This window comes from Protomyctophum parallelum, assembly GCF_964188405.1.
Source record: "Protomyctophum parallelum genome assembly, chromosome: 5".
Taxonomy (NCBI): Eukaryota; Metazoa; Chordata; class Actinopteri; order Myctophiformes; family Myctophidae; genus Protomyctophum; species Protomyctophum parallelum.
Window position 1 is genome coordinate 50,182,600 of NC_139702.1, and position 26,428 is coordinate 50,209,027.

Below are 26,428 nucleotides of genomic sequence, written 5' to 3' on the forward strand. Positions count from 1 at the left end.
GGAAGTCCACATAATCAACAACAACAACACGAATCAACAGTTATGCTAAAACTTTCAGCTGCGGGTAGAAAACAGCGAATTACCTACATTTACCCAATTGATATTTTATTGTAGTCACATTTCATTATTTGACTACAACTGTTCTGAAAAGTAAGACTGTGGACCTTCCCCGTGTTTGAAGAAGCATGGTGGAGTCATGGGGTTTTGTTTACGCGACGAGTCAGCTGACGAGCTAATGTTAGCTTCCCTATCTAGCTTGCTAAAATAGCGAGTAATACAATCTAATAATTATTCAACATCTTTCTATGAATGAAACTTAGCTTTGGGTTGTCAGCTAACGTTATAGTTAGTACTATTTTGACCTAAGGGGATTTTCCTTTTACATCACAACGGTTGTTGCTGGCCGAATGTGTCAAGTGCTGGTCGGCAAGTCCAAATTTTTATTGTTAGAATTTAGTGGTCACTGTCCTGTGGCCAGCTGTGAAGGCTTCGATATCCTAAATATCGTAAGATGCCGTGTACCTGTGGGAACTGGAGGAAATGGATTCGCCCGCTGGTTATTTTGTTGTATATCTTGTTATTGCTTGTCGTTCTACCGCTATGCATTTGGGAGCTACAGAAGTCAGAGGTTAGTTGTTTTGTGATCTTGGCTAAATTTAACGAATGTGGATTGGCTTGTTGTTGTTTTTTTAGATGGGAAGCAAAGATCTTGATGTGATGATTATTATGAATGTAGACAACTGGCCAGGGTGAACGACTCCACTGCTTAGGAGGAAGAGTGGGCACCTGAGAAGTCTGTGCACCTAAACGGATACAAATTATTTGAACATGCCTAAATATTCAAGGCCTGCCATAGTGCCACCTAATATTTCAAAACCTGTAGTCTCGCATGGCCAGACTGTTGACTGGAGACTGCTTTCAAATCTGAGAATGTGGAAGTTGTCTGGCTGTGCGAGACTTTAAAAGCTGTGGATAGCCAGACATTATGGCATAAACAAAAAGTTCAATACATTTAGGTCTGATAATGATGTAGGCTTACTTGTATTGTTTACATTATTTCAGACCATTTCCCAAAGCATACTTTTATTTTTACTAAAAAAGTAGTTAATTTCACATTGAGGGGTCAGCCCTAGCCCCAGACTTTTCAGGTACAGAGTACAGACACACTCTTCCTTTATCCAAAAGAGTTTATCCAGGAGTCCTTTCATTCACCCAATGAACTCTGACAATATTTTATCCACAATGAATGAAGTGATTGTGTTGACAGAGTGCCTGAGTGTCTGTTCAGGTAAAAACGGTTTGATGCTATTTCTAATGTCTTTCAGGTGACCACTCATAACAAAGCATGGTTCATCGCAGGGATATTTGTCTTCATGACTATTCCCATATCACTATGGGGCATCTTGCAGCATCTGGTGCATTACACTCAGCCTGAACTTCAGAAGCCAATTATCAGGTACAATGAATGGTCAAAGGTTTAGTAGTAGTAGTAATACTAGTGTGTGCCTTATGTTGTTGTTGCATGTGTGAGACTTATTGTGTATTTTGTTTTGTCTTTAGGATATTATGGATGGTACCAATCTACAGCATGGACAGTGTAAGTTGTGTGTAGTACATGGAAACCTATTTTGCATTCCGTTCATATACACGTTTTGTTTGGAATTTTCTTTGGGAGAAAAATCCCTCCAAGTTATCCTAAACAGATGAGCACTGAAGGTTGTGACTTCTGAATGTTTCATGGTTACTTACTGGCCTTTAATCCACAACATTGTCTCTCTCCTTATCTTATAGTGGATTGCATTGAAGTACCCCAATATAGCAATTTATGTGGACACGTGCAGAGAGTGCTATGAGGCCTATGTGATCTACAACTTCATGACCTTCCTGTTGAACTATCTGGGCCGCCAGTATCCCAACCTGGTCCTGATGCTGGAGGTCCAGGAACAGCAGAAACACCTGCCTCCTCTCTGCTGGTGTCCACCCTGGCCGATGGGAGAGTGAGTTTCCTGGAGAGATAAACTTTTATAATACTGCTATAGAGCGCTGAAGTCCTGACGTCACTCGCTCGTCCCCTCGATTCCCCTGGTTCACGAAAGTAACTTCTCTATGGAGAATAACATGGGCCCATCTTAAAATTGTTTCATATAAGCGTTGTGGACCAAAAATAATCAACCTGTCTCTGTATCGTTTGCGACCGTCAGTCACTCATATATGATACAGTCCGTTTCTAGTGAAAATGTAACTAATTCAGTAGCAGTAACAAGTCAGTCAGTTGATTCTTCATATCCATATGAGTGAAGCGGCCTGGAAGATTTGTTTATTTTTCACAGTTATTATATGATGCGATCTAAAATCCCCCTATGGGGATTACAATGCAAATAAAAAGTACATGAACCTGTGGATTTGCGCCCTCTACCGATATTGACGTCAGACTTCGGTGCTCTATTTATTACTACTACTACTACTGCTGTTACTATTAGATATGGTTTAGACACATCACTAAGACAGTAGAAATGCAAAGAGAAAGCACAACAAAAAACATTACAGACCAACAGTTTCTTCAGCATGCAACTTCACAAATGTCAGAGCCGACAGAAATAAGTTAATATTTATTAACCTATTCTTCTATGCATCTACTGTGGCTGGAGTCTTGCGGTTTTTCCTCAGCTGTGCATTTCTTAAATCGTCCTTGAACTTTCCCAAAAACAATTCATTAACACTAACAGCACCACGCAAAGATTTACCTGCAAAAACCATAATTTGCTCAAAATCCTTTTATTGGCATGTTTATGCCAATGAACATCATGTATAAACAAGATAGTCAAAATGCTTAGATATGTTGTCAATATAGCTGATGCACATAATGGCTACAGTTTTGCATACATCAATTTCACCAGTACAAAGTTACACATTACTGTATATGGGAGATTGATCACAGGTGATTGGAAAGGATTCATGTCGTTGCAATATAGAAAATAATCAAGATTATTCTACAACACTGCATAGCACAAAGGGACAAAAAGATAAATGTAAACATAAAACTAAATTCTTAGGCAGAACTGTACATACTACAGTGCTATATGGGGAAATTACAGCATATGTTTTCTATAACTCCTGGTGTGCATGTCTATCGGGCTACAAATTCTCATCCACATCACAACAGATAGCTTCCATAATGCAATTACAATCCCTTGATGAGATACACCTCAGCTATTTTAGAGAACTGGTCATTGGTTGATCTAACACTTCACTTTCCGTTTCTGTAGTGGAAGTCACAAAAGACATTTCCAAAAAATGTAATCAAATTGAATCAAATCAATCTTTATTTCTATAGCACATTTATATATAGCACAGCCAAGGCTGAAGCATTTTGCGTGTAATTTGCGGGGTATTACATTTTGATCAACATGGCATGAACAATTGATAATGTAGGAAACGTCAGACAATTAGTTTGAAAACATTGCTTTTATGGTTTGTACAAGTGTCTAGATGTAGTTTTGAGATTTCACTATACCTTATACCAAAGCGACTAAGAAAAACATTATTTCCTTTCACAAAATGTAGGATATAGCATACAGCACACCGTTTACAAACCACATTTACAAAACCAAATCCATGATCTAACGATTACAAAGATGTACAGTACCTGCAAGGTGACTCCTGGTTCAATTATTTTCTCACCGACAACACTGACGTTTTTGTTCGAAAAATCATGTTGGTACTGATTTAATGGAAAAGAACATTAGATCCGTTTATTGGAAAAGAACATTAGATCCGTTTATTTCTCCTCTGTCAAAGATACTGGAAGCCATTTTCACTCATATCTTCTTGCAGTTGACATGTATCGTGTTTGAGTGGCTATACGTTTTCTGATTATCAACATGTCTATCGTTTTGTTCATGAGAAGTCCACAATTCCAGTACATTTGACATGTTGATTAGACAAATTGTAACATTATCCACGCTTATTTAACATGCCTTGTGACTTCTCTATATAAGTACATGTTTTGTCATGGGACTGAAGAGCAGAGAATCACTCAGAAGTATAGAGGCAATAATTTGCCATGAAAACAGGAAGAACGGTCCTGAAATGCATTTGAAATGTGAATACCGGTATGTCTTATCGGCAAATTATTTTCCTTCTTTGGAAACACTCCATTGAGTCTCGCTAATAATGTCTAATAAATCTCTATTTATTATGTGCGGCCCATCTGCGGCCACATCTGCTGTATCCCTATAAGATACTGTAATTTGAAATAAACCTTGTTCGTTAAACCAGCCAAACCCTACAATTGAAAGAAATATATAATAATAATTTGATAATCTTTGATATCATGTCAGAGACATTTAAGCTAAGTAATCCTAGCAAAACCATTATTGATCTCCCCCCCCCCCCCCCCCCCAGAGGGAAATTTCGTCGGTTTTAATACAGATTACAGAGTTTTGTTTTTATACATCAGCAATGATCCTGTAATCTCTCAGAAAAGTATGTATGCCTTGGACGGAGCACTGAAACATTAGAAGCAAGAGAGATTTCTCAAAGTAAATGACAATGTGCAGTTCCCTCTGTTTCTTGAATATTTATTTGAAAGCTGTTGGGTTGAAGGAGGCCTTCACTGACATTCATCTACTTCAAATTAGCCCCAATTGGCCAACCTCAGAAATCAGTTAACATGCGTGTCTGTATCTGATTAGGACCAGAGGACTTCACGAGACCAACCGTGTGTTCTCATTTAAGAAAATATGCACTTGCCGCGAGCACAACAGCATTTGTTTACACGGCATTTTAGAATGCGGTGCTATTTGAATCGTTTAACATTAACCCCTGCAAGTAGTGGGCCTGCTGTAGCATAAATTGCTAAATGTTTGTCATATAGATGCCAGCAGGTACCAGGCAGAAATATACAATAATTGCAACAAAAAAAAGCTATATTCAGTAGTACAATGTCAAATCCATAGTCCTAGAAGATAAAGAAATGTTTATACTGTCACCTGTTGTGTACATATTACAAGTAAAATAATAAAGTTACTGTATGTATCAATATCCATAACCTCCAGTATTGGGTTTTCCAAACAATCTACATTATGCACTAATATATATATATTTTGCATTTTCTTGCAGGGTCCTGCTATTGAGATGTAAACTGGGAGTGTTGCAGTACACAGTTGTAAGACCAGTCACTACAGTTATTGCATTGTAAGTATGTGTATGAAATGGCCTTGATGACACGGTTGCTAGTGGATACTGATGCTTCTTGGTAGCTCATGTGACTGCATTGTATACAAAAATACATATATTAAAATATTAGCTACTACTTTACTGCTAGTTTACTTATTGCTACTTTAAAGGAGCATGAAATCCTAGGCTGTTTTAGTAGGTTCCCTTTCCTGTGCAGGTTAAAAATGACTGAAGGGTAAAAACACGGCATACTGACCTTATACACCTTGATGGAATCAACACAGCTGCAGCTAATAAAATTGACAATATGTTGAATTTAGCTGTGTCAATGTGCAAGCATTGCCAATACCTTTGATTTCTGTCTATGCTTGTACATTCATCATCACCAGGTGTGTTTCCAACGTTTTGGTCGAATTGAAGGATTGCGTTTGTTGCGTGTTCAGGGTCGGGTCTTTTGACGTGGCTGTAGCTGTACCTGCAGATCGGGCACAGTGCTGCCTGGTGGGACGTGAGAGGCTGTTGCGTGCGTTAATGCTATATTAAAATTTGCTAATGGCTAATGGGAGGGCTGGCTGGGAGATCTCCATACATGGGCACAAAAGGACAGCAGGCAGGCGGTTACAATGGGTACTCTGACAAAGCCCCCGACACTATGGCTCAGACATACTGTGTCAGTCGGATTGGCGATGTGACGTAGGTTTGTGGTGCCATTTATACCGCTCTATTGTGGGTATTGGTTTGGTGTCAAAGTAAATTCTAACACGCCTATTATTACATTTCAATTTTATGTACAATTACCATGGTGGTGTATTTAAAGGTATATTATTTTAAATACGCCTCCCTGTCCCCAGTTAACCCCTGGGGTCAATAAAAACCGTAGGTTTCATTTTTGGCTAGGTGGCCCAGCCTTCATCATTTTTGGCTAGGTGGCCCAGCCTTCATCCAATCAGGATGAAGAGGTGCCTTCCGCCAATCATGATCGAGCGGGGGCGGGTGTGCGCTGTTGGCCTGTTGAGTGTCCCCCCACTGTAGTGTGTGCATGTGCACATCTTGTTACCGGGGCGTACCGGGGGGTTTTCCAAATCCCCCAAATCACTGAATCACTCCTTTAACGTTTATAGACAGTACACAGTAAACCTTATACCAGATGTTCCCAACCATTTTAGCCTGTGACCCAAAAAATAAATTAGATGTTTGCCTGGGACGAAAATAGTAGATCTTCAAGCTCATATGTAGATCGACTATTTTCACTACTTTAACATTTGTTCTCTAATTTATGGCATTTCTTTTTATTTCTTCATGAAATTTATGAAAAAAATAAAACAATTGAATTTGTTTTTAATTCAAGAAACGAATGCTTTTTTGGGATTGTTTTTTGAAAATGTTTTGAAATAATTAAAACCCAAATTTAGGAAACAAAAAATAAGGGGACCCATATTGTGTCCGCAATCCAGTAATGGGTCCCAACCCAGTGATTGGGAACCAGTGTCTTATACTATAGTAGCCTGCCAGGTTTTTACCCTTCTGTTTTTTAAACTGTACATGAAAACTAACACAAACTTTGGCCTAGTGTTTCATGCTCCTTTTAATGCCGTTCATTAAATGCATTTCACCAACCTACAGTACATACAGTCTGTCTACAAACAATACATCCCTAAGAAGTGGCATCATTCAACTGAGTACATTACCTCCTCTTGTTCCAATCTTTGACCTGGTTCTCTCCACCATGCAGGATATGTCAGCTATGTGGCGTATATGATGAAGGCAACTTCAGCTCAAAAAACGCTTGGACCTACCTGGTTATCTTCAACAATATGTCCCAGCTGGTAATTAAGACACTGGATTACAGCATAATCTTAATGTATTTTCTGCTTCTAGTAAGACCCCATACAGTACCATTGTGCTAGCAGCATGCTAATCTAATATGCAATTACATGCTTCTGGGTACATTTATTGAGGTGATTTTACTGAAGCTCCAGCCCGGTATTACATGTATGGTATATGTTAAGCCCTTTTCTATTTTGTTAAAGGTCCATTTTAATTTTTCTTAATACTGTAATTGGTCCTCACAAATGTTATAAGATGGCACCATTTCTGTCTGTGCCCTTTGTCTCAGCAGACACCTGCCTACCAGGCAGTGACATAATCGTTTTATTATTATTAATGTAATGGCTTCTATTTAATTGAATTTAAATTTTCCAGGAAGAGAAGTACGGTAGTTTGTATTGGCTTCGAATTCCCATCGATGATGTCATTGGTATCCAGGTTTCGGAGCTGTCCATTGAGACAGATTGAGGAGATGGGAATTGTGCTATTTTATAATGAGGATCAATTTATAATCAACATGATATAAGGTTGAAAATGGGTGAAGTCTTCTTTAATAGACAGGCTAGAAGTACCGGTATGCACACTTTATTACCATCACCGCTTTTTTATTAGAAGCATATCTAAAAAGTTATTATATTAATGCAACAATCTCATGTATATTTCCTTTGTTCTCCATTGTTCTCTCACTCTTTGGAACTACGTCGTCTGCCAATCCCAGTTTGCCATGTATTGTCTAGTCTTGTTTTACAAGGCTCTGAGAGAGGAGCTCAGCCCCATCAAACCAGTGGGCAAGTTCCTATGTGTCAAAATGGTGGTGTTTGTGTCCTTCTGGTAAGTGTCTGTTCAAACTTAAATGGTCACTTAGACTCTGTATTTATTAGTATCTGTATTTCTACCTCTTGTTATGGGGTTCTTTTTTTCTATGTTTTATTATATCGATACTTTTTTTCCTGATTCATAAAATAGAACACAGTTGTGTTTTCATCACCCATAGATATCTATGATAGCAGTTTGGCCTGTACACGCCAGTCGCCATATTCTCCACACTTTGCATGTGTAGTTAGGCAAATAATGCTGTTCATTGATTTGCACTGCCGTTAACTAATCAGTTCCTGCTTTGGCTGCAGAGATCAGAATTGATTGTTACCATTTTGTGAACTTGAATTCTCATGTCTCAGGCAAGCTGTGTTTATTGCCTTCCTGGTGAAGGTGGGTGTGATCTCATCGACATGGGACTGGAAAAGCATTGAGGCTGTGGCTACTGGCCTACAGGTACACCTGAAATGTGTCTGTAAGAACAGTGACACAGTATACAACAGGGTTGTAATTGTTCCAATATCTGTTTCTGTCCGGAGAAACCACCTAACTTTTTTTAATAATTGTTTTTCATAAATCAGTGCTATTTAACACCCTTTGTCTGTGTGTTGGTTAAAAAAATATTGAACCAATGAAAAGTATTAAAAAGCACTTTGACAAAAACCCAACTCCACTTGAGCTGGATGGTTTATCATTTCCTGAAGTTTTTTGGAGTTAGGTGGTTTCTAACAGCAGAGATATACTGTTGTCCTTTGTAAACTAGTTTCCTGTGACAATATATTCTATAATGCACTATATATGTATGTATATACTATGTGTGTGTTTGTGTTTTGTTGTCTACATTTGTGTTGCTTTGTTAGGGTAAATGATTTTACAAGCTAAAATGCTTTTTTCCTCTTTCTGCTCAAACTAGTAATTTGTGTCATCTTATCTCTTATAACTATATAGGTAGTCACTTTGAGTCGGTTCCAACCAAAGAAATCCTGACAGACTTCTCTTGTTCCATCCAGGATTTTATCATCTGTGTGGAGATGTTCCTAGCAGCCATTGCCCATCACTTCAGCTTCACCTACAAGCCTTACATTCAGGAGGCTGAGGAGGGCTCCTGCTTCGACTCCTTCATGGCCATGTGGGACGTCTCTGATGTCAGAGCAGACATCTCTGAACAAGTCCGCAATGTTGGTGAGTAGTGGCTAGCTAATGGTACCATGAATGTATTTACAAAGAAATTAACAAAATTGTCTTTTCCAATATGTCCATAAGTAAATTCCAAGTGTTCTTTCTTTCCTAAACAGGGAGAACAGTTATGGGTCGTCCAAAGACGACCTATTTTGGCGAGGCTGAGGATGACGGTGAACGATCTGGTCTGCTCTCCGCGGGCTCCCAAGATGCTGTTGCCACCGAGACCACATCTAACCCGACATCCCCCAAGGGTCGGTACCAGGGCCTGGGCAGAACCCTCACACCACACTCCCGCTCGGCCCCTGCTGGGCTTAGCTGCCCTTGGGAGGAGGAAGGACATGAGGCCCGACCTGAAGAGGTTGAAGACACCAAAGAGCCAGCCGAGGCAGATCTGATCATTATCAGCTAGAAGGCTCTACTGAACACAGTTGGAGCTGGAAACTCTGTCATTTCCTTCCAATCCAACCCGAAATGACCAAAACAAAACCAACGAGTGATGTGTTAAAAATGCAAAGAAATAAAAGCACATTAGCAGAGTGGTAAAAGACATTCCCTAAAAATGCAATTACATATGGACCTCTCTGTCAATGACAGCTCTAAGAATGTTTAGTAGGGGCACTAAAGAAAGTTACAGGACAGCACTCCGAGTTTTCTCCTTGATGACTTGTTACTTTTGTCTGTAAACTATTTCATTCAGGAGGGACTTGTATTGAGTTGAGCAGGTAAAAACCTTTTCTCAACTTTCTTGCACAAGGTTCTGACAGGGAAACACTGGCTCTTTGGAGAGATCCCAATTACGGGGTGACACTTCGATTATGTTCAGTTTAGATATTTTTAAACAAGCCCTTTGCTATTCAGTTATATAATATACTGTTAATAGCTACTAAAGCAAACTCATGGAGGCAATTAATGGGCATGAAAAACTGAATCTCTTTCAAGTTTCAACTGGCATGAGGGTGAGTAGATAATCATTTGTAGGTGAATAATATTAAAGAAAAGATTATTTGGTTAAAGATCGATCATGCTCACGTGTCCAAACACCTACAGCCTTGGCAAAAGCTGGTATAGATTTTCTAACACGGTCTTGCTACTACTGTGATACAGTATTATGTATTTGCTGTGTTATTAGCCCGATGGTGCATTGGTCTGACTCGGCGCATTACTAACCCTGTCCCAAACCGCACGCAAAGCGTAATGGGATGTGGGAATTATGGGCAGTCCCCATTACGTGAGGGCTGGAACTGGGCTATAAATGTGGTCAAAGCACTGAACCATTGTGTACTATGTAGCACAAAGACTGTATTGGCTTATGCTTGTAATGGTATGGTAATAATGCCTTGTCCTATGTGCCGTGGAACTAGTCCATCCACTATCAACTACAGTGTACAATTAATAATCCCAGGATCTGTCTCATTTCATTTGACTAATAGCTGACAAAGTAATAAGGCATGCAAGGATAGAAATGCTTCTATCCATGTCATTTGTTATGCTGTGTATATGTTTTGAAATCAGTTTGTCATTGTGATATTTGTGCACAAATATTGATCGCCTTTAATGTACAGTGTATCAGTCTTGTCAATTATCCATGTTGAGAGCTAAGTATATTGCTGTCAATTATGTTGAATCCTTATCAGCAGTGGTGCACTGTGCAGCTGCGTGTTGCATTGCCTTACCTGACACGTAACTGTCAACGCATCTAAATATTTCAGGATAACCGGTTATTCAGTAAATGTTCATTTAAGTGTGTGTGTAAAAATGGACCCATACACTCGAGTTAACTGCTTTACTGTGCACTTTGATATTCCATGTTTTGTTTTTGCTCAGACACTTGTGATGTTCAAATAAACATCCACTTTATCTTTCATCAGATTAAATTGTTCCACAATCACATTGAAAGTGTTTCTATCGTCCATAAAAAACGACATCCATACCAGCTATTACTGTATGAATCCATAACAAAGTTACATTTCAACACAGAAATGACCAACTTATAAATGACAGATCATTCAAACATACTTTACAAATAAAATGGTAAAAGACGGAAAAATACAACAGAATGTTAGTATGTTACAAATATTTTGGGCTTGAATCTACAGCTAGGGATGAATTTTATACTATGAGGGTAATCACCATTGTAAGTGTCCCAACTATTTGGAATATGACCCTCTTCTCTAGACTATGTAAATGTTAACGGCAGTCTACACATTTAAAATCATACAGTAATCAGTAATGTACCACCCAAATTGGGTAGGTGTGTCACTCTTAGCATTTTACAAATATTTGTAAATAAAAATGCCTAACAAATACAAAATAAATGTCTTAATGTCATGTATTGTACGTAGGTCAATAGGTCAATTTGAATTCAATATTTAGACATTTTATTTCCAAATTGCATTTATAGGACTTTAATTTATCAACTGGTGTAGGGAGGGGGTCTGACAATTTGACTTTCTCCTGAAACGTGTGATACAGTATATGAAATATAGCCTGGCTAATAAGCCAGACTCAAATCACACTGTCTTTTTGCCAACGGCTGATTCGGTCTGGCTTATTAGCCAGGCTATATGAAATAGACTATAGCAGCACAACAGCAGGTCACAAATTAAGGAATGGTGATTATCACAGCATATATAGTCTATAGAGACTTCCCATGTGACAAATAATTTGTTTCATCAATAATTATTGATGAATATCGGATAGGATATACAATTACTTAAAATGAAAACAACTACACACCAAACATATCCTGAAAATAGGCTTTCACAGAGCCGACTCCTTTAGTCCCAGCTGTAAAAAAGTGGAGCAGTTTTGGACAAAACCTTAAATCTTACGAGTAGATAAAGCACTGAGATCTTCCACAGACTCAGACATGGCCTCGGGTTCATTCTCTATGCGGGCCGATATAGAGATGCTGCTCTTGTGGAGCTGCACATGCAGACACACCCAGTCCCCAGCCTTGACTTCCAGAGGCTGCAACACAACGGCCGCCTGCTTCCAATGAGAGTCCTGGCTCAGGCTGCTGATGCTGATCTCAGGGTCCAGTTGTACCTGGTACCAGAAGGGGACTGCAGTCACCCTGCCTGAGGAGGTGGCCTGGACCTGGAGAACAAAACATTGTGAACAATTTTATTTCATTTGCACAAAGGCTATTCAAGGTGCTTTAAATAAAAGGCCTACATTTTCAGGCCTGTTGAGAACTCTAGTTTTCGCCGGCTGCCGAACGTGGCTGCACTAATGACTTTGGGGCCGGCCCTTCTAGAGTTTGATTGGACAGTTATCCAATCAGTCGCAATTATATAAAATGACAGTGTTACTGTGTGGGGGAAATAGCAGACACCTCTCTCTCTCTCTCTCTCATTGTAATTAGCAGGCAACAGTGCAACGCTATCTCTCTCTCCGTTTCTAGCACAACAGCACCACTGGTACTCTAAACATAGGGACTTTGCTGTTCCTTGGAAAACCTTCAAAAGACAGATAGAATAATCAATAAGAAAATAATCGATAGTTGCAGCCCTACATGTGCATGCATGTCATACCTTGACGTCTCTGGTGGTGTAGTTGGCAGTGGTCTCCATAAGGTCTAGTACAAAAAGTTCCACAGACTCACTGAGATGCCTGCACTCCAATGTAGAAAAGTCCAGAAACACATGGACTGGTACCTAAAGTGGAAGGAAGTAATTACAAAACAAGTAATACTAAATAGCTTTCAGCTGGTGGCAAGCACTTATACAGAGTCAGACTAACACCAGCATAGCGGTATCTGTTGAGGATGTCAGCACCGGTGTGGCAAATAGATATTGGCTACATGTCAGTGAACATTAAAAATGTTATCGTGTTTATTTTAACATTTATTTTTCCTTCAGTTATGTAAACACTTAGTTTTTTGTGCGTGCTTTACAAATCAAATGTAATATTATTACCGGTCTGATCATGATGGCACTATTTGTTGTGACTATCTCCCCATAACCCTCCTCATTTATAATCACAAAGCAACATTAGTCACACAACAAAAGGTGCACCCGTCTCCCCACTCCCACTGACCAATATGAGTCCACATCACTGCCCACCTCTATGGTGGTCAGCATGTATCTGCTCAGCACAAACTGATGGAACGCTTTGCTCTCTAATCACATCAAATCTAACCTAATACTGTATCAAACTCGTGAGTAACTGAAGCAATGGGGGGGACAAGTGCTGGAATCAGCAGCTGATGTGTACAGCACGTTGGGCCACAGACTCATGCTGAGGGGAGTAAATCAAGCTGGCAGCCACAAAGAGCACGGTCTCTGTCGCTAAAGCTGGAGAACAAAAGAATGGGTCCTCCTCCCTGTCACAGTTACGACGAGGAGGATCTGGGAGATGTGGGGCTGTTTGAAGTTGTTTGATGTAATGTGTGCTGATGGATTCAGGTAGGAACGTCCTGGGCCATGCTGTGTGTTCTCCAGTGTGACAGTCGTGCCAGATAGTGTCCTCCATCGAGGGGTGGGGGCTCGGAGATGACATCTGTCTTAAAACAAACTACTGTCCCGTGAGGAGGAGGAGGGCGCAGTGAAATGAGAGCACGAGGAGGGAAAAAAAAGGAGGACAGGAATTCCAGAGCAAATAAAGAAAAAGAGTTCAGAAGGGTTTCTTGTGCTGCAGACAGAAAGCCACATGAAAGATATTATGTGACCTCTCTGCAGAGCAACATAGTTTGTCCAAAAACAACTTATTTTTCTAACACTATTCTAAGATTATAAGTACATTGCCTGGTGCTATGGCTCTGATCCTGGTTCTCGTCACTGCTCGCTGCTTGTTCGTTGGTAGTTAAGGACTTGCAAATGAGAATGTCAGTTAGGTAGGATTTAGGGGTGCAATACTTAATTGAACTAATCAATTATAAAACAAATAACCAAAAATCAAATCAAATAATTGATTGGGGGTAATATTCATTTATATCAAAAGCAAAACAAAAAAGGTCGATAGAATAGAGGAGGGTATGCGCATGCATAAAGTGAGTAGCAAAGAAAAAGGTGGCAAAGTGAGTGCCCATGGCAAAGGGAGTTTAACGTTGTTTAATGCAATGAGATAGGACTTTTCTGTTCGGATGTATTGGCTGTCAAGGCCAGAAAGTAGTTTTTTGCTGCTCAGTAGGTGTTCCCGCATAAATTCTGGGTATGATGATTACAAGCATACAGACTATAATCGCAATTATCTATAGTAAAGACAATTATCGATAGTTGCCACCCTATAGCATTTTTTGTGATCCCGCAGGGTAAACTACAACTGTCGAATAGTTGTCAAACCCTGACTAATGACAAAGGTGTTTTGGGCTAAAGGTAACTTTTTATTCTTTCCTGTCCAGCCAACATGCTTCTTTTGGATGTGAATGATGTAAGCTCTCTCACTCACTCTCACTCTCTCACACACACACACACACACACGCACACAAGCATCTGAGGAAACGGTCAATATTGACTATTGCATCAGTAAAATGAGACAGAATACAAGATTTGAGCGTTGTGCCTCGAGAACAGAGACTACCTTCCCAGCATGAATTAAACAGCATGTATTCTCATTGTATTCCTTCCTCTCATATTTTCCCTGCAAGAGATTCTCTAGTCTAAAGGTTAATAAAAGTAGGTGAACTACAAGAGTGTGTGTGTGTGTGTGTGTGTGTGTGTGTTTTTATTTATTTATGTATATGTATATGTATTGAACCTATTTTAGGCGGGAACCCGTTTTGGGGTTAGCATTACGTTATGCTTTAGCTATTTAAAAATAGCAGATCTACAAGCTAGCTTGTAGGTCTTCTATTTTTGAAAAATCGAAGAATGACTGACATAGAAACATAGCTTTTTCAGAAAACTGTCATTTTCAAACAGACATTTTTAGAATCTGATCTCAGGTAAAAATGGGATAATCAAGGAGTACTCACAGTGAACTGGTTGATGAAGGGAGCGATGTTGAAGCCTAACGTTGGCTCCTGACCTTGGACAGCACTCTCCAGCAGCAGAGTGTCCGATTCCACCAACATACCGTGCACCACAATGGATTGTGGGAAAATACGTCCTCCTTCCTCCAACAGACACCTGTTATACACATCACAGACAATAAAGAAAAAATACATTTTACTGTCAAAATACGTTTTATTTTTTTTCCCAAGAGACTATGCGACACAAGAAAAATGTAATACTATTTCTTGAATTGAAAGAAAATGTATTTAGCATTTCAGTGATAGAACCCCAAGTAGTCTGGTGCGACCAGCCTTTCTTGTCCTGAATTTAGTCACACCGGCGGTAGCACTTACTCCCAGGCTGTGTAATACCCACCAATCAAATGGCTATGTTTTAGCCTGGCATTGCCAGACTGATGACGTGGATGCACTCACATGTTCATCATGTGAGTGAATCCACATCATCACTCTGGCAATGCCAGGTAAGCTTAGCTTGTTTAGGTTTAGAATCAAGGCGTTTTAAGGTCAGAGAAAATCATAAAATCATGGCAAATTTACTGAAAGCTGATTGGAACTAGTGAGGAAGTACCATTCGTGACCAACAGCAAGAGTACGATGGAAAGCTTGTATAGCATTGCTTTAATACTGTTCCGATTAAAGTTGGAACCATTCTTTAACGATTAGGCCACCTTGTAACGATTTACCTGGCCAGTGAAGCCTTCTCCATCAGCTTCTGCCTGATAAGGCCACATGTCTCCACACAGTCCAAGATGATGGCACTCCAAAGTTTCTCTCCAGAGGGCCTCTGGAGCACGGCCTGCTCGTCCTGCACGTAATTGAGCCAGAACTCCAGGCGTTGTTCTGGGACGTGATTTGACTGAGCCAGCCTCCTCAAAACCTCCTGCTGCTGGGTCTTCTCCACCGAGCTGTAAGCCTTCACCGGGCCCTGGCTGGCAGCGATTAGTGAGAGCAGGGAAAAACCCTCCGACACGTCCAGCACATACAGCAGCTCACTGGAGTCAGTGGCAGAGGTAAGGTTAGCAGAGGTTCCGTCCGTTCCGTCTGACCCCAACCTTTGCTCCTGGCCGTGTCGCGCACCCTTCAGGCTGCCGATCAGTTTGCCTAGCGCAACGCGGAAGCTCTCGTGGTAGCGTTGGTTGTTCAGCAGGGCAATTTCAGAACATTCCAGCATGCAGGCCAAGTCTTTAGGTAGGTTCTGCTCGGTTTGGAGGCATGCTAGTGCACTGCACAGCTCTGCCTCTGGGTTAGCGTGTGGAACAGGGTTTGTACCGAGGTCAGACCCCAAACGTGAGTCGAGACGGAGCTCTCGGCCGTCTCTCAGCACGGCAACGCTGCAGAGTCTGAGATAGGCATCTCGACAGGAGATCTCCACAATCAGTTGGTCCCCTGGTATCAGGGTGACACCTGGGGAGAGACAACAGGAGGATGTCTTTATCTGCCTCTCCTGTAAATTATTAAATGGATTAACACCCATATTTTCTATGTGTAAAAAGTTTAAGTGAAACGGAGTCTGTGTAAAGGTTTAGTTTTTGGTGAAGAGGTGACCAGTAAAACACGGTGACCACCGCTGCGTGACGTCATGTTGTAGTTTTCGGTGGTCACCTCTTCACCGAAAACTTCTTCATGAATAGGCCTTTGGACTTAAGGCTCATTCATAGTCTGGATTTTCGGTGGTGAGGTGACCACCGCTCCGGTGGTGAGGTGACCACCGGAGCTGAAATAACGTTGAACGGTGGTGAGTAAAAACAGAGAGAAGGGCTGGGGCGGTGGCGGTGGGTTTGCTCTTCACCGCGGCTCGTGACGTCATGTTGTAGTTCGGTGGTCACCTCACCACCGAATAACGCTTTAGTCATGAGAAACAAATACAATTACCTGCATTCCACAGTATCATGTTTCTGAATGGGACATGTGTGAATAAGAATTGTGTATTATGCCTTAAAATGATATAATGAATAGAATAACAAATATCCTCATGTAGAAGCAGTAGTGCATTCTACAATTGCACTTGTTATGTCACTCTGGATAAGTGAAATCAGTTCAAAGTCTAAAAGGTCAAACGTAATATCCAATGCCAATTGTTTTCATGAAGATGAATTTCCTACCTTCATGTATGAAACATGAATGAATGCCAAGTGATATCAATTTCATTTGTATTGCGTGTTCCATGAGCAAACACACCGCGTTTAGCCGTTTACACAAACTAATGTATGAATGCAGTGCTGAACCTTTAAGGAAAACAAAATAACTATTGAAGTAATATTTTCATGTTAATGACTTGGTGAAGAACACTGGTGAGTGAGTGTGTGAGTGTGTGTGTGTGTGTGTGTGAGAGAGAGAGAGAGAGAGACGGGGGGATGCACATACAGGAATCCTACTGGAATAACATCTGTTCATGTCTTCATGTCAGCACATGGCTTGTCAGGGTGGGCGTTTGGGGAAAATGCATATTTATCACCTATAAGAATTTCATGAACACTAAAGAGTGTCACAGGCGATCGCAGTGCACATGACATGGTGGGCCGGGAAACGGATGTCGGTTATCACCAGGAAAAAAGGGTGGCGGGCGCCGGCAAATCCCATGACGCTGTCCTGGCCAATTAGCCAATTCTGAACGGGAACCCATTTTGGTGTTAGCATCATGTTATGCTTCAGCTATTGAAAAATAGCAGATCTACAAGCTCATATCGCGCCACCGAGTGGCGCGATACGAGCTTGTAGGTCTGCTATTTTTTAAAAATTGAAGAACGAATGACATTTTTAGAATCTGATCTCAGGTCAGAATGGGTCAATCAGACCAATGTGTGTCCAGTGGAAACCTCGTATGAATCTGATCTCAGGTCAGAATGGGTTAGTGGCTCTGTGAGAGACTGGAGCGCTGCGTCATCACGTCACTGCAGCAGGGCTGTCACTGTCAACGAGGACAGCACAGAGACCTCCGACTGAAGCTAAGCTGATTGAATACATGGTGCCCCCCTAGGGATTGCTGGAACCTTTGATAATCAATCTATTAATCAATTAATAAAAATACATTTAAAAATGTATTATTCATTAAATATACATAAACATCAGTAGATATGTCACGGTACGACTGGAAAACCACTCGCGGCGTGGAGTGAGCTAAAGAGTCACCTTCAGTCTACTCAGCATCGTCCGATTTATGTAAACAAACACTCTTTCAATCAGACAGTTTTTTTTATCGTACTAGTGGTTCCCAAACCTGTTAGCCTTTAGCTTGTAACCCAAAAGAGGAATATGTTGTCTCCCCAGGACCCAGACTAGTGACGATAGCAGGTCTACAAGCGCACAACGTATCGCATCACTTGCTCCGTGATGATTGCTATTTTCATTAGTTCTCAATTATATATTTTTTGATTTATGGAATTTCTTACATTTGTTTTAAAATGTATACAATTTTACATTTTTGTTATGTAAAAAAATCTTTTTAAATACATATTTTTAAAATAAATATATATATGGTCACAGACCATACAAATTGGTCTGTGACCCACAAATGGGTCCCGGCCCACGGTTTATCTGTTGCAATACACTGGTTCCCAGTCACTCTAATTCATGTCCTGATTGGCTGATCAACGGGATCCCTATAAACCCTGACACAATGGGACATTTCAGAGAAAAGGTGAGTGTGAGAGTAGTGCACATATTCAAATAGTTGGATATTTTAGAGAAATTAAATCACATACAGTACACGTATGTTTCACTTACACCACATAAAGGAATACGCACAAGTTTCCACAACATACACTGCCCTCAACTGATGTAAACTGGAAATGCATGGTACAAACCAGCAGAGCAGAGTAAACATGAAATTGATCAGCATTTGACTGTGATTAATAGGAAATAGACAAAGAACAAAGAAGGGCAATTACAGAAGAAACCAACAACGGCCAACATGGATCACTATGGAAATGTTATTTTAAATTGTGCAAATAAATCACTAAATATGGATCAAAGAGAACATATTGAGGCTAGTAACCACTGCATAACTCCATTATATGGTACTATACAATGTGCTTTGTTTCACAAATGCTCTTGCCAAGAAAGCTGTGCTGAAAGACATGAACAAAATGGTATTCCTGTAAGATTGTTTTCTTATGTTTGTCTCTCTCCTCTCTCAAAACTGGCTCCCCTGAAACTACTCAGCTAATGTAATTCTCCTGTCTTTGGCTAAATGAGAAGGCTGGAGGTCAATCACGTGCATGCATCATTTTTGATACCACATCCAGCGTTACTCTGGCTTCGGAGGTTCACATCCTGGTCCAGGTGTTTGTATTGAATGTTCTTTCTCATTGCTCCAGTTGCATTCTTATATGCCAGTTTCATGACACAATCTACAATAGCCCCATATGTGCCCTCTCCCTACGCTCATTCTGTAGCTCCGAGATGAGGTCACACACTGGGCCCCTCCCACCGCGTTTCAGAAACGGCGCAAGTTTCCGCAAGAATCGTTTCTTATCCTTACCACACCATTAATCCAAAACGTGTAGGGCCCATGTAGGTTTACACTAATTCAAACTTAGGATCGGCCCAGAAAATCCAACTCGCCATTTGAACTGAGCCTTTACGTCCCGTCTTTTGTCAGTCGCTTCCATGTTTATCAAGGAAGTTGAAAAGCTTTAGCGCCTCCCCGGCGCCTCCCCTGGTCGAAAATTTCCAAATGACTTCAGTTCACTCGACATGCACGCGCACACGCACGCTTCCTTGATAAACATGGAAGCGACTGACAAAAGACGGGACGTAAAGGCTCAGTTCAAATGGCGAGTTGGATTTTCTGGGCCGATCCTAAGTTTGAATTAGTGTAAACCTACATGGGCCCTACACGTTTTGGATTAATGGTGTGGTAAGGATAAGAAACGATTCTTGCGGAAACTTGCGCCGTTTCTGAAACGCGGTGGGAGGGGCCCAGTGTGTGACCTCATCTCGGAGCTACAGAATGAGCGTAGGGAGAGGGCACATATGGGGCTAAATCTACAACTACATACAGTATATACACTACGTATCTTTCAAATAAAAGTACTTCCAAAAGTTGCTCTTTTTTCAAACTGATTGTGTGTATTCGGTCACTGCAGGAAGTGGAGCCACAATGCTAGGCTGCTTGACTATACTTGACTATAGTTAAATGGCACGTAGATGTGCTTTGTTAAAAGCAAACATGTTTAAGGCATGACAGTAATGTGGGTGTAAAATCGAGATGTGTAAAACAAAATGTCTCAATAAAAGAACAAAGCACAGTGCTCTCTTACTGTTGGGGATCTGGACAGGGTAGATGGCTTGCTCCCAGCAGGTATCCTCCTGGGGTCCTGTGGACAGGCTGTTCTCCTTGTCCAGGTGGAGCTGGAACCACACCGCCAAAGCATCTAGTTCTCCCTCCTGGGTTACAGGTAGATGGACTCTCTGAACCACCCTAGAGCTTAGACCCTCCAGTTCCTGGTTGGTGGACATTAGTGTGTTAGTATAACAGCAAAATGACAAAGTGATATAAATTGAGGGACACAAGTCCATTGCAGTGAGATAAAGGAGAAGACTGTAACACCTCAAAAGATTTGGAGATTTGTGTTTTTGTGGATCTCTGTCCTTGTACTAGTGACGGTGTATCAGATTTCTATATATTGGAAAGCCTGTTAATTCCCTTTACGATATCTCATTTGTAACACATGCAGTTTGGGGTGAAATATGCCAAAATTGCCATAATCTGTGCTCCCACAAACAAGGAATGAACAAGACATGATGAAAATCTAATGCTTTTATCTTGAAACAGTCAGGAGCCTCAGTAGTGGGTGGAAGAACCATACGCAGACGCAACAGCCTCACCTCCTTGCTATACTTTATCATAAAATGAAATAAACCTTTAAAAACAGCTAAATGTGTTTCTGATGACCTGCACGTTGTTGAAATCTATGTCGAGTGCAGTAAAGGGCTGGGTGAGAGGCCTGTAGCCTCCTGGCAGTCTGCTCAGCCTCTCTGTTGTGTATGGCTCCATAGACTCATCTGGCTCTGTGTTGCAGCTCACTGGACTGTGTAGCTCCCCTGCTGCAGCCATGGATAGACCTCCCACCTCCGAAACACGGAATCTGGATAGGCATTGAAGTTTTAAATTTTAAAATGATAAGAGATCACAAGCAAAATGTAACTAGTACTGTGGGAAGATGCATACTGACATTTAATAATATTATAAAGGTTGCTGGTGGTAAACTTTCCATTCCTTCATTTGGGGCCTACCTGTGATGACGGCGGATCTCAAGGCACTCAACAGCCATGCCGAACACGGTGGCTCCAGCTGGGATGACCCGACCTGTCTGAGAAGGATCCCTGAGGTCTCCCTGAGCGTTCTTTCAGAGGGAACATGGATAATGGATATTTAGACATATTGTGAGAGCATTTTACTAATTTTAGGAAGGTTTATTCAGTGAAGGGGATGGAGTTGGATCCCGTTCTGTGACATAAACATTGTAAGAATTACACACTTAGTTAGGGAAACTTATCAAAATTTGTGACCAATATGGAAAATAAATGCTTACCAATAGCTTTCTTCACAAATGTGTTCATGAAGGTGTTGTGTACCATCACCTCTCAATTTGTTCCAAACCAACTCCTTGTGGGAGTTGGGGTAAACATTTAAATTGGCCAATATGAACATGGGGATGTCTAATTATATAGGTTTTCAGGGGTCCTGAAAAAAATCCAACTATTTGTTTTTTATTTAAACATTACTCTTGGCCATAACATCGGCCACACCAACTTTTCAGTGGACCTACCCATCAAATTGTGGTGTCCGAAATTGTCACTTATTTATCTTTGTTGAGTGGTATGTTTTGATTCTTTGGATCTTAGAAAGTCAAATAATACCAAATTAAAGAAAAGAAAAAAAGTTAATAATACGAATAATAAAGGTACGCTCATTTCTGAGTTATGCACACCAAACTTGCACATATAATCTATGGGAGATACTGATGGTGATGCATGATCTTTATTCATGCGCAGTAGCACAGAATCTGTAGTCTCTATTGACTCGTAAAACTGGAGAGAAAAATAAGAACAGTAGTTGCTCTAGGGCCCATGTTAGACCAACCATTCAATAACAAACCGGAGAAATGTTTAGGCTTGAGCAAATGTCTGAACTCAAGTGACTGCATTAGTGACATTAATGAGATGAATTACCACAGTTAAACCACTAGATGGCGATACCTACAGTACATGTAGTGCCTGAATATTGGAAATAAATTAAGACGACTCTTCCATGGTATATTCATTGATTTATTGATTGATTTAATTATAGCACATAGACAAAAGCTTGGGCTAAATTAAAAGACAGCTGTGTAATTATATTTCGTACAAGATAACTTTGGTTCTAGAGTTATCAATGTTAAATGACAATAATAAAACTAAAAAAAAAACAGAGAATGGGAGAACTGAAATTCAAATGTAGCATCTTCAGGTTAAATATGTTTCTATGAATTTACATTGCGTGAACAACAATTCAGGTCAATAATAATCTTGTGAGGTTACCTGTGGAGGAAGGAGAAGGTGGTTCCAGGCGTGGATAAGACTCTCTATAATCCCTTCTCCAAACAATCCTGCATCTACAGTCTCCGTCACCACCAATGACACCCTGCGGAGGAGAAACACCAGTAGAACACCTGAGTCTACTGAAGCTTGTAGGGTTTCTCCTTGATTCAAACTTATGGGTGAATCGCTACAAGCTTCAAACATAGGTAAAGTACACAAGAAAATCCTCAGTGTTCATTTTACTTCGGTTGTATAAATGAAAACCAAAGCGACCCATAGCTCTTAAAGTTAAAATTAACATTTTACCGTGTATGAAGGAATCAATCATTATCAAGGTTTATACACACATGCCTACAGTAAGTTGTATATGTGACTCGTACATCTCTGGATCTAAGTATGACCTTTTTGGGATGTCCTTAGGCACTTCCATCTCCAGAGATTTCATGTGGAGGATCTGGATGCTACCACTCATTCCATTAGCGGCCAACACCTCACAGGCTAGTTCGTACATGGTCTTAGACAGCTCACAGGCATACACCTCTGCAGCACCAGCCTTTTTAGCACACATGCTACATTCGGGACAAATGGATAATAATAATTAGAATAACAATTGCAGTTAACAGTTAACGCACGAACATTCTGAAACATGCAGTATAATGTCCAGTTTAAAACTAGCATATTTTCTAATTACTACAAAAATATATATTTACATCTCTGCCTTACTCTAATTAAGGCCATTTGGTAAATTGGCCAGTTCAGAAGTCTGAGGATTAGTTGACTATCAAATATCTTGACAATAAAATACACAATAAAAGAGTAAAACCAAATTAAAACATATCTCACCCAAGGATGCCAGTGCCAGTACCTATATCTAGTACAGTGCTGCAGCCCCCCTGCACAGCCTTCTGGATGGCTTGCTGGTACTTCTGGTTCCTCCTACGGTCGTTGAGCATAAGGAAATGCCAGCGTTCCACCAGCCAGTTGGCCACACGGTAGAAGTTCTCCCTGGCTTCTGGATAGTCTGGTTTCAGCTTCAGAGCTTTATGGAAATGACCTGCAGCCTCATCTCTGAATCCCATCCTGGATGATATATAAAAAAAGTAGTAGTATTTTTATACACAGTACTGTAAGGCCAAGGACCCTATTCGCTGAGAGAGAGATGAAGCTACATATTGTATACAATTGTGTTGCAGATAAAACTTTGAATAGATTGTTGGATTCACGCCAATGTGTATTTTCAGATAGTTAACCTTTTAAACCCTCAGTCAACTTGACTGTTGACTCTGTGCTTGGTCTGCTCTTTTTCCCCCTACACTACAGCAACTCTCCTAAGAATGGGCTAATGTTCCCCATCAAACAAAGATTTGACGGACTCCTTGTACTAACTCTGAAGACCCCTGTTGTAAGATATTACACAAGTTCAGGAGATAGGCATCTACCTTGCCGGTATGCAACAGTGGAACAGCCTACTTTTGCCCGTTAGGTCTGCACCTTCTTTGGACATTTTTGAATCCAGACTTAAACACATCTGTCCATAGCCTTTTAAAACGTATTCATCCCTCTATGGAGAAATGGTTGGACATATTGTATAAACTCCCATTAGCCGCAATTTGCAACTCTAGATTTTTGAGTGGTGCAACCACTCCCTTAGCTATGTGTGTGTGTGTGTGTGTGTGTGTGGGTGTGAGGCTATGTGCACAAAAACAGCATGGTTGTTTTTCACCACCTGTGCGCAACCTAACACACACACAAACACACTCGCACATTTTAACTGTATATATATGATGATTTTGGGTGTGCCAGTACAGTACAGTGACAGTACAATACAGTAGAGGGTACAGTAGAGGGACCCCCACACGGTAACTCTGTCATTTCTCAACCGTTTCGGACGCAGGGCGGCATGCCGGAACCGGCCCGGCCCCCTGAACGTGTTCCTGGGGGTCTGGATGTTCTGGGGACCCCCACATGGTAACTCAGTTATTTCTCTACCGTTTCGGACATGGGGCGGAGAGCTTTTGTACAGAGCTTTTGTGGCATAAAAATCCACCGTAGACATGTTATGAGCTACTTTCTGTCAAGAAATTCTGTGCATGTGATTCTTTTTTTAAGTGTTGGAGTTCGGAAGCGCTCGTCCTAAGTCATTGAACGGCCCTGTGTGCCATCTGTTTCGCATTTGCACATAATGCAGGAGGCAGCAGAGCGACCTCTTAATAAAAACGAGTGCTTCCAAACTACAACAAAAAAAGAATCGCCTGCAGAGGATGTCTTGACATAAAGTGTCAAGACATCCTGACAGCTGCAATGTTGGTGAGTTTAACGTTGTTTAATACAAACGCAAATTGAATGAGTGGGGAGTCAATGGAGGGTATTGCAGATACCTAGATTCATCCCATTATTTTAAAAATCTAGAAAAAAACTCACATCTTTTGGTTTTAACTTAGCCTGGATCCAGCCCAAAGACCCCGCCCACTCTCTGAGTGGACAGTCTGATAATCAGGCTAATAACAGCTATTGTATCTCGTCTTGATAATTATTGTATGCTGTGTAACATAAAGTCTTGCCTGGTGTGTTTTGTATTTGTATTCTAGCAACAGCAGCACTGGTTGTTTTTTTAACATGACTTGACTTAACTTCTCAAAACAAAACAATATATATAAACCTTTACAACACAAATATTCTTTCCCTGTAGTATCGTGGTAACAAGAACCATACCTGAACAAGTGTTCTCCCATGCTGTTAAGGATGACCTCATCAGCAGGGAAGAGTTCCAGAGCTTGTTCATAACAGTCAAAGAGGTCCTGAATGCGCCCCACAGAGTCAAGTTCATCAGCCCATTTGAAGAGTGTGAACCTAAAGGATTCCTGCAAGGCCAAAGTAAGTAACATTATTTTGCCAGAGTGATAAGTGATAAAAGCATAGCATAGAAGACAGGGAGATTTACTATGATACTGCAGTGCTTGGAATTGTACATATGGGCAGACTGGTCATAATAAACAATCAAGTTTTTGTTACCCTCGCAAAGTCCTTCAACACAGGGGCAAGGTTGAGGACCAGTAGGTAGTGGACAAAGGCAGTTCCATAATCCTGGTTAAACAGACACTGCTGGGCACTTTCCAGGGATCTAGAAACCAATTCATTCCTGGCTGGGTCTTCCCTGGGCTGCCGCCGGCTTCTGCGACCCCGTCTGTGCCTTGAACTGGCATTGGGCATCCCTGACGAGTGACACAGATCAGAGAGCGTCATCCTGTGCCTTAACTATAATACATCTAACCGACAGTGAAACGACGCTACGCTACAAATAGAAATGGCAGGGTGTCCAGAGCAGTGTGTTAACTTACTGTGTTTGTGTTTAGATCATGGGTTATTTGAGTATAAAATAACAGATGGGATGTCCCAGGCTGTGATACACGGGGTTTCTGGAGCGCAAAGAGTTCTCAATAAAAAAAAGAAGAAACACACCAACTTTTCTATCATGCATCAACATTAGCTTCCTTGGCTACTGCAGTGCTACCACTTTGCTAACGAGCGAGGCTGCGAGGTGGTCCCTTCGCGGACACAAAGGCACACATACTGTCAAATAATAGCACGTTCACACATCCACGATCAAATTTACAATGTATAAGAACGTCACGTTGTCTACAAGGAATGCTTTTCACGTGAAAGCAGCATCCATCCGTGGTCAACCAAAAGCATCCATCATTGGTCAACAACATGAAAATGAAGTCCGCCTACTAAAACAACTCGGTAAAAAACAAAGTCTCGTTTAAGGTTCCACTCCCATCCATGTGTTCCACCCGTGCTGATCTTAGCCTCGTGTTTACTGCACGGTGCTCTGATCCGGTCTAGAACCCGCCTACAATTTGCGCACGCACGCACAACACACTCACACACACTCTCACACACTCACACGCGCGCGCGCGCGCGCACACACTCACACACACACAC

General features: G+C 41.0%; 2 protein-coding genes across 3 annotated transcripts; one reads left to right on the plus strand and one right to left on the minus strand.

Moving 5' to 3' along the window:
- The first annotated feature begins 25 nt into the window (after positions 1-25).
- On the plus strand, positions 26-10,893 carry tmem184c (transmembrane protein 184C). Of its 2 annotated transcripts, none has more exons than XM_083764713.1 (10): positions 26-628; positions 1,326-1,456; positions 1,561-1,597; positions 1,792-1,997; positions 5,122-5,196; positions 6,911-7,004; positions 7,724-7,836; positions 8,184-8,277; positions 8,832-9,003; positions 9,117-10,893. In XM_083764713.1, the coding sequence occupies exons 1-10, from the start codon at positions 512-514 to the stop codon at positions 9,410-9,412; spliced, it is 1,335 nt and encodes a 444-aa protein (XP_083620839.1). In that variant the 5' UTR covers positions 26-511; the 3' UTR covers positions 9,413-10,893. The 2 variants fall into 2 exon arrangements, with proteins under 2 accessions (XP_083620839.1, XP_083620840.1); XM_083764714.1 differs by having other exon boundaries at positions 28-150.
- Positions 10,773-26,197, minus strand: prmt9 (protein arginine methyltransferase 9). The gene is made up of 13 exons (XM_083764712.1): positions 25,822-26,197; positions 25,496-25,695; positions 25,196-25,344; positions 23,327-23,563; positions 22,885-23,052; positions 22,484-22,586; positions 21,197-21,306; positions 20,856-21,048; positions 20,221-20,404; positions 15,643-16,363; positions 14,921-15,074; positions 12,540-12,662; positions 10,773-12,102 (listed from the first exon to the last, which is right to left on the minus strand). Exons 2-13 carry the CDS (start codon positions 25,691-25,693, stop codon positions 11,824-11,826), a joined length of 2,619 nt encoding a protein of 872 aa, XP_083620838.1. The 5' UTR covers positions 25,694-25,695; positions 25,822-26,197; the 3' UTR covers positions 10,773-11,823.
- Positions 26,198-26,428: the final 231 nt, after the last annotated feature.

What these genes read in the sequence shown, in the direction of transcription:
- tmem184c (XM_083764713.1), top strand. Translation starts at nt 512, where the DNA reads ATGCCGTGTACCTGTGGGAACTGGAGGAAATGGATTCGCCCGCTGGTT. An exon ending in GTCACTACAGTTATTGCATT is followed by an intron (nt 5,197 to 6,910) that starts GTAAGTATGTGT and finishes TCCACCATGCAG; the next exon opens with GATATGTCAGCTATGTGGCG. An exon ending in TCAACAATATGTCCCAGCTG is followed by an intron (nt 7,005 to 7,723) that starts GTAATTAAGACA and finishes TGCCAATCCCAG; the next exon opens with TTTGCCATGTATTGTCTAGT.
- prmt9 (XM_083764712.1), bottom strand. Translation starts at nt 25,693, where the DNA reads ATGCCCAATGCCAGTTCAAGGCACAGACGGGGTCGCAGAAGCCGGCGG. An exon ending in ACTGGCACTGGCATCCTTGG is followed by an intron (nt 23,053 to 23,326) that starts GTGAGATATGTT and finishes TCCCGAATGTAG; the next exon opens with CATGTGTGCTAAAAAGGCTG. An exon ending in TAGATTTCAACAACGTGCAG is followed by an intron (nt 20,405 to 20,855) that starts GTCATCAGAAAC and finishes TCCACCAACCAG; the next exon opens with GAACTGGAGGGTCTAAGCTC.